This window comes from Moschus berezovskii, chromosome 14 (genome assembly GCF_049115385.1).
Source record: "Moschus berezovskii isolate FMDL1 chromosome 14, NW_MosBer_1.0, whole genome shotgun sequence".
Taxonomy (NCBI): domain Eukaryota; kingdom Metazoa; phylum Chordata; class Mammalia; order Artiodactyla; family Moschidae; genus Moschus; species Moschus berezovskii.
In genome coordinates this window covers 53,126,244-53,138,531 of record NC_142473.1, presented here as the reverse complement: position 1 = coordinate 53,138,531, position 12,288 = coordinate 53,126,244, and the positions used below count along the sequence as shown (strand labels likewise).

Genomic DNA, 12,288 nt, shown 5'->3' with positions numbered 1-12,288 from the left:
TGATTGGAACATAAAAACCGACAGTCTTAAATTTCTTCTTTGTATATTTACAGTGATATTGCCAGGTCATAGACAAAAGAAATGTCTAGCTTATAAGGATACAGAAAAATAAACATATTTATAGGCTCATCTATATTGTGCAAAGATATCCATGAAAACAGACCAGGGAATAACCTCTGGGCTGAGAAGTCTTTGGGGTATTTTACATGCTGAGTGACTCCTTTTATAACTGAAACCCACAGTCAATATTTGGATTAGCTGACTAAGTTTTCCTTCCATACTTGGGAAATTAGGTTTTCCAGTTTTAAACAGCATTGGATAATTTTCCATCCTAGAGCCACTTCTGAGCAACAGCTCTGCCATTTTGCCAGCTTAATATGCAAGGCTGAAATAGTACCAAACAAACAAACAAACACAGGGTGTTTCTCATTGCTTGACTTCTCTGCAACCTAAGCTTCCCTGGAGCTTCCCTGGTGGCTCAGCTGGTAAAGAATCCGCCTGCAATGTAGGAGACCTGGATTCGATCCCTGGGTTGGGAAGATCCCCTAGAGAAAGAAATGGCTACCCACTCCAGTATTCTGGCCTGAAGAATTCCATGGTATTGTCCATGGAGTTGCAAAGAGTTAGGTGCGAGGGTTTCTCTGGTGGCTCACCTGGTAAAGCATCCTCCTGCAATGTGGGAGACCTGTCTTTGATCCCTGGATTGGGAAGACCCCTGGAGAAGAGAATGGCTACCCACTCCAGTATTCTGACCTGGAAAATTTCATGGATTATATATAGTCCATGGGGTTGCAGAGAGTCAGAAATGACTGAGCGACTTTCACTGTCATTACTTTCATGACAAAGACAAAATATATGTCAGTTCATTACCACTTGTTCTTTATTGGAATGTGTTAACATTTCACTGAGGTAAAAGTATGATAGAATATTTGAAGAACTCTCACTTTTCAAATGTAGCTTTTAAAAATTCACATATATTGCCTTATAGAGCAGTTTTAGATTTTCAGAAAATATGAGAAGCTGCAGAGTTTATGTGTGTCCCCCACACCCCATCCACCCAGCTCTGTCTTAATCTTAACCTCTTACATTAGTGTGATACATTTGTTACAACTGAAGAGCCAATATAGACACTTTATTAACTACAATCCATAGTTTATATGTTTAGGATTCACTCTTTGTGTTTTATATTCTGCGAGTCTTGACAAATGTATAATGACATGTGTCTGCCTTTACAGCATCATACAAAATAGTTTCACTGCCCTGCGGGTCCCCTGTGTTCCACCTATTTATCCTTCCTTCCCTTTAACCCCTCTGACAACCACTGATCTTTTTCATTCTCTATAGCTTTTTTTCTTCCCACAATGTCCTGTAGTTGATTGGAATCATACTGTACTGTAGGCTTTTCATGTAGGCGTCTTCCACTTAGCAATATACACTTAAGTTTCTCCCCTACCTTTTGTGGCTTGAGTAACTTACTTATTTTTATTCCTAAATGACATTCCATTGTATTGGTATACATCAATTTATCCATTTACCTAGAGAAAAATATCTTGTCTTCATTTCTCTAAAAACTATTGTGTAAGGAATTTCCTTTGTAGGTAGATAAGTAGGAGAAGGAGAGATTGCACCTATCTGGTTTGGGAACTAATCTCAACTTATTGCACTTTAATAGAAGCTCCATTATTAGTTTCAGCCTGTTTCCTCATGGTGTCTGTGAAGAGACTATGTTTTGGAATGGAAGAGTGTGTGTGTGCTCAGTCGTGTCCAACTCTTTGTGACCGCATGGACTGTAGCCCACCAGGCCCCTCTGTCCATGGGACTTTCCTGGTGAGAATACTGGAGTGAGTTGCCATTTCCTTCTCCAGGAATGTAACAGGCAAGTACTCTAATCATAGCTCTAGGTCTGAGAATGGATAGTCCTCTGAAGCTTAATTTCATCTTCTGTAAATGGTATATGATAAACCATACCCACTTTGGGGCCATACTTACAATATGACAAATGTGAAACATTTAGCTAAGTATGCAGATACATTGTAATTTGTTAACAAAATATAACTTTGTTTTTTTATTATTATCCTTGATATGCTAGCAAGCCATGTTTTTAACCCACAGATTTGTTAATCCTTGCAGCCAGATAATATAATGTCAGCTAGGCCAGTTAGTGAGGCCACTGGAAGGCTGTATTGTATCTATTATAAGAAAGTAACTGGCTGGGCAGTTGGTTAGTTTCAGCCTCTCTAAGATATCTGGACAACTTGCAAATATCTGAGACTTGACCCTTGGGACTATGTACAATGTGGTCTTCTCTACAAACCAACTCAGAGGTGCTTGTTTCTGAGATGATCCTGAATATCAAGTTCATCCAGATCCATTATTCTGAGGATTGCAGGCCCTCTTAGCTGGGTTCTCTACTCAGAATCTCTAAGGCTGCTGTCAGTGTGTCTGCTGGGCTACATTTACATCTACAGACTCTACTTTTCTTCCTCCCTTCCTCCTTCACTTCCCTCATTTCTTTTATTTCTTTCACCAACTTTAAAATTTCCTTTCATATGCCAGACATAATGATACATGGTGGTCTGTTCCATCATACATCTGAGAGACCCTCCCTGACTAACCTTCAAGGCTAATTAAAACTGTTACAATTTATATCCTTTATAGAATTGACTTTTATATGTAACTCATAAGTATTTGATATTTATTTCTCTACTTTCTATTTCCAAAGACATAAGAAGCTATCCCTGAAGCAGTTTTTCCCTTACGGCTCTATATAGGAATACAGTAAGTATTCAATATATATACAATTTCCCTGCTGAGAGCTGAAGTGTTGCTACCATGACTATGAATTTTTATGCCCTTTTGGACATAAAAGTTTAAACCATGTCCATCCTTTCTCAGAATATCTTGTGCTGTGCTAAGAGAAAATATGGCATGATTTATACACTTAATACATTAAAAAAATTTTCTAAAGTGCTGTTAAATTTCACCCAAATCTTTAAAAGTCATTATAAATAAGTGGCATTAAAATTCTTTAATCCAAATTTCCCAAAAGAATGCAAAATAACAAATGATCAAATGGAGACTCTTTACATCATAGGTCATTAGGAAAGTACAAATATAAATCACAGTGAGATACTACTTCATACCCTTTAGAATGCCTATAATCATGAAGACAGAAAAGTATTGGTAACTGTGGAAAAAACTGAAATACTCATTGCTGCTTTGAATACAGAAGAGTGAAGCCAACTTAGAAAAATATGTTGACAGTTTTTTAAAATAGTAAACAGAGTGACCACACAGTTCACAATTCCACCAGTAGGTAGCTAACCAAGAGAAATTAAAAGATGCATTCACATGAACTCGTGTATTAATGTTACTAATTAATACTAATTTTACTAGTATTATTCATAATAGTCCCAATGGGAAAGTGACCCAATTGTCCATCAACTGGTTAAATGGATAAATAATATGTGGTCTGCTCCCCAAATTAAATGCTTCTTGTTGATATAAAAAATAACAAAGTATTAACATATATCATAACATGGATGAAGCTCAAATACATTACAGTAGATAAAAGAAGCTAGAAACCAAAGACCAGCTATTATATGCTTTTATTTATATGAAATATCCAGTAAAGATAATATATAGAGTCAGAAAGTAGATAAGTGGTTACCTAAGCTTGAGGATGAGAATGGAAAGTTACTGCTAATGGACAAGTGGTTCATTTTGGGAATGATGGAAATATCTTAAAATTAGTGTGGTAACAGTTGAATATTTGCATAGATTCTTAATTATTTCTTTAAGTTAAATTCCTAAGAAGTGAGCTCTGGGTCAGATGTCTGTATTTTTGAAGACTTTGGACAAATGGTGCCAAATTCTTCTCCAGAAGTGTTGCCTCCAGGGCTACTGCCCCCTTGAGCTCACTTGTGTGGGGTTTTTGTAAACAAGTAAGTATGCATTATGATATAATGGACATTAGGCAAGACAGAGGAGAAGGAAATGGCAACCCACTCCAGTATTCTTGCCTGGAGAATCCCAGGGACAGAGGAGCCTGGTGGGCTGCCGTCTATGGGGTCGCACAGTCGGACACTACTGAAGTGACTTAGCAGCAGCAATAGTTGAATGTCTTTCAATAAAGTAAAATGCATCAAAACGTACAGTTAAAATGGATATTATCATATGTAAAACAATTCGCCAGTTCAGGGTCGATGCATGTTACAGGCTGCTCGGGGCTGGTGTGTGGGGATGACCCAGAGGGAGGATAAGGGGAGGAGGGAGGTGGGAGGGGGATTCAGGAGGGGGAACTCATGTACACCTGGGATGGATTCATGTCAATGTATGGCAAAACCAACCAATAAAATATTGTAAAATAATTAGCCTCCAATAAAAAATTAAAAAAAAATAAAATGGATGTATTATGTGGCATAGGTATCTCAATGTTGTTGTCCAGTAGTGTCTGACTTTTTGCAATCCCATGAGGGTCACCAGGCTCCTCTGTCCTCCACTGTCTCTTGGAGTTTTCTCAGATTCATGTCCATTGAGTCAGTGATGCTACAGAAGGAGCAAGTGTCTTTCAATATAATAGCTATAGTCACTGTCCATAGTGATTTTGGAGCCCCCCACAATAAAATCTGTACAACTTCCACTTTTTCCCCTTCTATTTGCCATGAAGTAATGGGACCAGATACCATGATCTTTATCATGTCCATCCTTGCATTAAATTTTCCTTTGATATCCCCAGTTTTCTTGAGGAGATCTCTAGTGTTTCCCATTCTATTGTCTTCCTCTATTTCTTTGCATTGTTCACTTAAGAAGTCCTTCTAAGAAGGCCTTTCTTCTTTCTATTCTCTGGAACTCTGCATTCATTTGGGTATATCTTTCTCTTTCTTCCCTGCTTTTCACTTCTCTTTTCTCAACTATTTGTAAAGCCTCCTCAGACAATCACTTTGCCTTCTTGCATTTCTATTTATTTCATGAGCTTTTGGTCACTGCCTTCTATACAGTACTTTGAACTGCTGTCCATTGTTCTTCAGGCACTCTGTCTACCAGATCTAATCCTTTAAATCTACTCATCACTTCTACTGTATAATCATAAAGGATTTTATATAGGTCATACCTGAATGACCTAATGATTTTCTCTACTTTCTTCAATTTAAGCTTGATTTTTGCAATAAGTAGCTGATGATCTGAGCCACAGTCGGCTCCAGATCCTGTTTTTGCTGACTGTATAGAGCTTCTAAATCTTGGAGTGCAAAAATGTAATCAATCTCAATAAAGCAGCTTTAAAACTTAGTGGGGAAGGCATAGGAAATAGATAATCAACATTGCCATTATTGACAATAAAATTGTGTTTCATTTACAAAATTTGCAAAGTAGAAAGCTACTAGATAGTAGCTATCCAGAAAATATCTAGTGCTAAACAAATAAGGAAGCAGGATAGGTATGATAAGTACTAGTATAATGATTAATACACAAATGATAATAATATAGAGATGCTAATGCACTATGATGTTATCAAGTATCATACATGAATGTATAAAATTGAGAGAAGAAAGTTAAGAGATGTAATAGAGATGTTATCTTAATAGTGATTTTAAACAAAAGGATCCCTGGGTTGGGAAGATCCCCTGGAGGAGGAAATGGCAACCTACTCCAGTATTCTTGCCTGGGAAGTCCTACTGTTCATGGCGTAGCAAAGAATCAGACATGACCGAACAACTAACACTTTCCCTTTCAGGTGTCATCTAAGTCAGAGAAGAGTAATAACCATTCTTGCATAAATACCACACTTAGAAAGGGAACAGAATAATTTCCATTGGTTTACATAGTGATGAAGGGGTACTGGTTTGATAATTGCAAAATTTTAAGGGTTCCTTCTTGCTAACAAGCACAAGATGGCAGTGTTCCCTCATGTATGGATCTCAAATGACATAATGGCAAAGTTTTTCCTTCAAGTTTCTTTGCGATATAGTTGACATATATGCCTGCCTGCTCAGTTGTGTCCAGTTCTTTGCAACCTCATGGACTGTAGCCTGCCAGTCTCCTCTATCCATGACATTTCTCAGGCAAGAATACTGGAGTGGGTTGCCATTCCCTCCTCCAGGGAATCTTCCCAACCCAGGGACTGAACCCGTATCTCCTGTGTCTCCTGCATTGGCAGCAGGTAGGTATTCTCTAGGACCAGCATAATCTCTAGTACCTGCCCAATTCTGTCTATTTTTAAGTTCTGTTCATTTCAGTTCAGTTCAGTTCAGTTCAGTCGCTCAGTCGTGTCGGACACTTTGCAACCCCATGAATCACAGCACGCCAGGCCTCCCTGTCCATCACCAACTCCCGGAGTTCACTCAAACTCATGTCCACAGAGTCGGTGATGCCATCCAGCCATCTCATTCTCCGTCGTCCCCTCCTCCTCCTGCCCCCAATCTTTCCCAGCATCAGAGTCTTTTCCAGTGAGTCAACTCGTCGCATGAGGTGGCCAAAGTATTGGAGTTTCAGCTTTAGCATCAGTCCTTCCAATGAACACCCAGGATTGATCTCCTTTAGAATGGACTGGTTGGATCTCCTTGCAGTACAAGGGACTCTCAAGAGTCTTCTCCAACACCACAGTTCAAAAGCATCTTAGTATTCATAGTTCTTTTATTCCACCAAGTATTTATTCAGTTGGAACACTCCTGTCTCCCATTGTATATATAAACTCAGCAGCCAGAAGAGGTAGAGTCAGGATTTCCTTTAATTTTTCCACTTTTGCCTCTGTTAGGCGTTCTTCTGTTCCTGTGCAAAATCCTGCTGTCTCATCCTGAACACCATTGCCTGAACTTAAATCTAGAATTTACTACATAAGAATCCTGTAATTTGGGCATTTACTTACCTTTTCAATTTTATAGATCCCTCATAGCATTGAAGACTTCATTTGTTAATCTGTGCTTTTAATGTTCAATTATACATTTTTCATTTTCATTTGAATGTTTAAAAAATATTCCAGTTTCTTCCTGAATATTTAAATCTTACTTTCTGTTTTTTTCAGTATGTTTATTCATAATTATTTTAAAGCCTATCTAAAAATTTTATTTTTGGATCCTCTATGTTTATCCTTGTATTATTATTATTTTTAATATTAATCTTATAACACATATACTTGTTTCTTTTTCTGCTTGATTATGCTATGACCAAATATTTTGTGTAAAAATAGACTAGAAATAATTTAAGCCTAGGATAATGTCATATAATATTATACAAGTTTGCAAGATATGCATACACTTCTGGTAGATGGTTATTGGCACTGATAATCTCATATTTCTTTAATAAAATCAGAATTTGAGGTTATTTTCACCTATGTTAATCCCTCTGAATACTTATCTATTTGTGAATCACCCATACATCTAGGAAGAATCCCATATAGTCTGGATATTCTCTAGGACCTGGGTAATCTCTAGCAACTGTCCAGTACTAATATCTATTTTAGTTCTGAAGTCCACTTATTTTATTGTGTAATTTTAGTATCCATAGTTCTTTTTTCCACCAAGGAGTTTTTCAGCTAGAATCCTCCAACCTCCCATTGTGTATCTAAACTCAGCAGCCATCAGAGGTATAGTTTCCTTGCATTTGTCCTCTTGTGCCTCCCTTAGGCTTTCTCTGTTCCTGTGGAAATTCCTGCTGTCTCATCCTGAACAACATCCCTCCCTTAGGCTCACAGATGGCTACTCCTTAATGTACCACTGGTGTCTGTGATTCCCTCAGGCTTTCAGAGACCAATAAAACCAGGAAAAATGAAGAGCTTCTTTCATCACAAATGTATAAGCTGCAAACATTCTATACTCCTTAGAAAACACTATTTCCAACTTGAGCGCTTTGACTATGAGCAAAAAAGCAAAGTCGCAAAAGTTAATCAAGTGACAGAGAAACACAAGTGGCCTACAGATAAGGAGTAAGTCCATTATGGGGGAGGAGGACAGATCTGGGAGGGGAAATCACTCTCAACTTCTCAGTGGAAAGAAGGGAAGAAACTGTGGGTCAAAAGTAAAAGATTGGAGATAGAGAATTTAAGAATTTGAATGAAATGAAAACATAGTGAATTTTGCAGGGAAAAATATATCATGTGATGCAATAATATGAGATGAAATATGTTTTGTTATTTTAAATACTTTGGAAAAGAGTATTTGAATAGAGTGATGAGGAAAGAAACGATTTTACAAATCGAAAGAAGGAAAGAAGATCTGCAGTTTAGTGAACAGGAGTGGCAATGAGGTCAGAAGTAGTAAAATGTGTAAGAGGCAATCTAGGGGATTTGAGAATGAGAGCACAAAGATGGACAGGAAAGGGAGCAAGGGAAAAGTCACATGTATAATCCACCTCTCTCTTTCCATACACAGGGAAGAAGGAGCTTGTAAGTACTGAAATGGCTTCCCTTTCATTCAGAGATCAGTAGGTCATTTAACATATTTTAAACACAGAAATGAACTGACTTGTTTATGTCTTTAAGAAGTCACTGCTCTAAGGAGGATTGGTTTGAGGGGAATGACACAAAAGTGAAAAGTATTAGATGAGGTAAGTAGCTAATAAAATAGTTTAGAAGAGAAATCATGACAGTGGTAAACAGCAAAAGTGAATAAGTTAAACTATTTTGGGCATCGAAACAAGAGGACATGTTAATGGATTTAAATAACAAAGGACAATGCATGTTGATCTCATATAAATATTTAGTGGTTTAAATAAGATAATAAATACACAAATCATTTTAAGATTCTAAAAGTTCTCTTAGATATTAGGACCTGAATATGATTCATGAACAAAACTTAAGGAATTGAATAATAGTGTCTGTTTTTATTAAGCTATGAAAAGATCTGTGTTAATAAGGGAGATCTTTACTCATGAAATTAAAAGACGCTTGTTCCTTGGAGGAAAAGTGATGACCAAACTAGACAGCATATTAAAAAGCAGAGATATTACTTTGCCAACAAAGGTCCATCTAGTCAAAGTTGTGTTTTTTCCAGTAGTCAGGTATGGATGTGAGAGTTGGGCTATAAAGGAAGCTGAGCGCCAAAGAATTGATGCTTTTGAACTGTGATGTTGGAGAAGACTCTTGAGAGTCCTTTGGACAGCAAGGAGATCCAACCAATCCATCCTAAGGAAGATCAATCCTGAGTATTCATTGGAAGGACTGATGCTGAAGCTGAAACTCCAATACTTTGGCCACCTGATATGAAGAACTGACTCATTGGAAAAGACCCTGATGCTGGGAAAGATTGAAGGCAGGAGGAGAAGGGGACGGCAGAGCATGAGATGGTCAGATGGCATCACCAACTCAATGGACATGAGTTTGAGTAAACTCCAGAAGTTGGTGATGGACAGGGAAGCCTGACACGCTGCAGTCCATGGGGTCACAAAGAGTCGGACACAACTGAGTGACTCAACTGAACTGAACTGAACTACTCATGAAAGAGTCATTGGATCATGTATAAAAAAGCCCAGATGATTAAATTTCAGGGGATTTGGTAACAGACCTAAGATGCTATATGGCTGTTGTGACAGACAGCCTGGCAGTAAACATATAGACTAGTTAAGGTACTGAGGTATTTAAATGTCTGAGGGAACTGATTTTGTTGTTGTTGTTGTTTAGTTTAATATCCGGAGAAGGCAATGGCAAGCCACTCCAGTACTCTTGCCTAGAAAATCCCATGGACGGAGGAGCCTGGTAGGCTGCAGTCCATGGGGTCGCTACGAGTCAGACATGACCGAGTGACTTCACTTTCCCTTTTCACTTTCACACATTGGAGAAGGAAATGGCAACCCACTCCAGTGTTCTTGCCTGGAGAATCCCAGGGATGGGGGAGCCTGGTGGGCTGTCATCTATGGGGTCACACAGAGTTGGGCACGACTGAAGTGACTTAGCAGTAGCAGCAGCAGCAGCAGTTTAATATCATTGTGGCATTGGGAATAGCACATCATGTCAGGCATATGACTGAATCTTCAAACACTGACCAAGCCAGTCACATATGTAGATGAGTTAGCCACTGTTCTGGGAAATCACCATCCACATGAGCAGAACCCAAAACTGATATTCATTAAAGCTATTATCGTACTTATGGGGTATTGGGCAAACCATTTGAGTGTCTAAGCCTCCATTTACTTATGTATAACATTTCTTTCTGTTGACATCACTGAGGTACTTTATGGTACAAATATGATTATCAAAATGTAAAAATTCAAAATGAAGGGGGACTGTGGTAAGCATTTTTATAATTTAATTGTTTATACAATATTGTAGGACAAGGCTTGTTATTCTTTTTTGATTGTTTTAAAACTGAGCAGAGAAGCAAAACAAAAATATAAAGAGAATGGCACTATGTTACTGCAACTATAGTGGACCACTGAATCGCAGTCTGTAGGTGAGTTAATTTCATTCTACTATCTAGGGATGATGAGACTGTGAAGGTTGATATTTTTCTTGTAGCTGTCAGAGATGGCCAAAGGCCATGTCCACAGATGGCAACATCAGAAAATTTGTGAGTTCCAGTGACAGTAAAAGGGATTGATCAACAAACTGACATAACTCTCATATCTATTATTATCAGTGGAACAAATGATAGAAATTCACTTAAATAAAACTGTTGCTTCATTGCAGGGTATTACTGTTAGTCTTTGCAACCCCATGGACTGTACCTCTGTTCATGGAATTCTCCAGGCAAGAATACTGGAGTGGGTTGCCATTCCATTCTACAAGGGATTTTTCCTGACCTCCTGACCCAGGGATTGAACCAGGGTCTCCCGCACTGCAGGCAGATTCTTTACCACCTGAGTGATCATTTCGGGGTACGTACATAAAGAAACCTTGGTGGAGAATATGAAAGAGAAACCAAATTCCAAATACTCTAGACTGTAAATTAGGTCAACCCATTTACCCTTGGATGCTTTTGGATCTGATTCCCATTTAAACCAGTTTGAGGGCCCGTGTTTGTGCCTGTTTCAACTATGCACACTTGCTGCACAGTTCATATCTTATAATGTTATTTGAGTATTCTTGTGGGCTTTATCCATTAGTTAAAACTAAATCCATGCATTCATTGCTTTAGCTTTTTCTGTCATACATTATAAAATGTTTCCACCAAGTATCCTTGTCAGAGAAAATGAATGCTTTAAGGTTGTGTGTTATTATTCCTTTTAGGAGTTCACATTTTTATGGTAGAAAAATGGCTCCATGGGATAGTCTCGTTACAAGTTCTAATTCGAGTATTGGACAGTTGGCTTCTTTCTACCTTTCTGGGATTCCTGGCTACGAGGATGTTCAACACTTTATTTCCATCCCCTTTTGTGTGTTCTATCTGATTGGAATAGTGGGCAACTGTACAGTTCTTCGCATCATCTACACTGACAAGAGTCTCCATGAGCCCATGTACTACTTCCTGGCCATGCTGTCCCTCACGGACATGGGCATGTCCATCTCCACCCTGCCCACAGTACTGAGAGCCTTCTGGTTTGATGCTAAGGAGATTGAGATGAATACTTGTGTAGCCCAGATGTATTTTATTCACACTTTTTCTCTAATGGAGTCAGCTGTGCTCCTAGCCATGGCTTTTGACCGCTATGTTGCCATCTGCGATCCTTTGAGGTATTCCTGCAAACTTACCCCACAACGCATTGTCTACATAGGGGTCTTCATTGTAATCAGATGCTCCGCTGTCCTCCCTGTTATTCTTGTTCGTATCCCCACATTTTCTTTCTGTCACTCCCATGATCTCTCCCACTCCTTCTGCTTACATCAAGATGTCATCCAATTGGCCTGTTCCAACATCTCATTCAATGTTTTGTATGGCTTGTTTGTTGTTGCATTTTATTGGGGTGTAGATTCTCTAGGAATCTTTTTCTCTTATGCTTTCATCCTCCGCTCTGTGTTGCGCATTGCATCCCGGGGAGGGAAACTCAAAGCCCTCAGTACATGTGTCTCCCATATTTGTGCTGTGCTCATTCTATATGTGCCAATGATAGGATTGTCCTTAGTGCATCGTTTTGCAAAACATTCCTCTCCCATTATTCATGTTACCATGGCAGATATTTACCTGTTAGTTCCACCAGTTCTCAACCCAATTATTTATAGCATCAAGACAAAGCAGATTCGCCAAGGCTTGCTAAGGATATTATTATCCAAAAGTATCAGGCTTGCTAACACTTAGAAGATATATGACCCCTTTCAGCCTTTACATTCATTTTCTTTATCCTGAAGATAACCTGTCAGAAATTCTTAGACACATTTTGTACATATAGTCCCATGATAGTCAATAAATTCTACATGTCACC

The 12,288-nt window shown here is 38.5% G+C and overlaps 1 protein-coding gene across 1 annotated transcript; it reads left to right on the top strand.

Annotated features, from left to right (window-relative positions):
- The first annotated feature begins 11,153 nt into the window (after positions 1-11,153).
- On the top strand, positions 11,154-12,164 carry LOC129553628 (olfactory receptor 51G1-like). Its single transcript, XM_055422418.2, has one exon. It carries the CDS (start codon positions 11,184-11,186, stop codon positions 12,162-12,164), a length of 981 nt encoding a protein of 326 aa, XP_055278393.2. The 5' UTR covers positions 11,154-11,183.
- Positions 12,165-12,288: the final 124 nt, after the last annotated feature.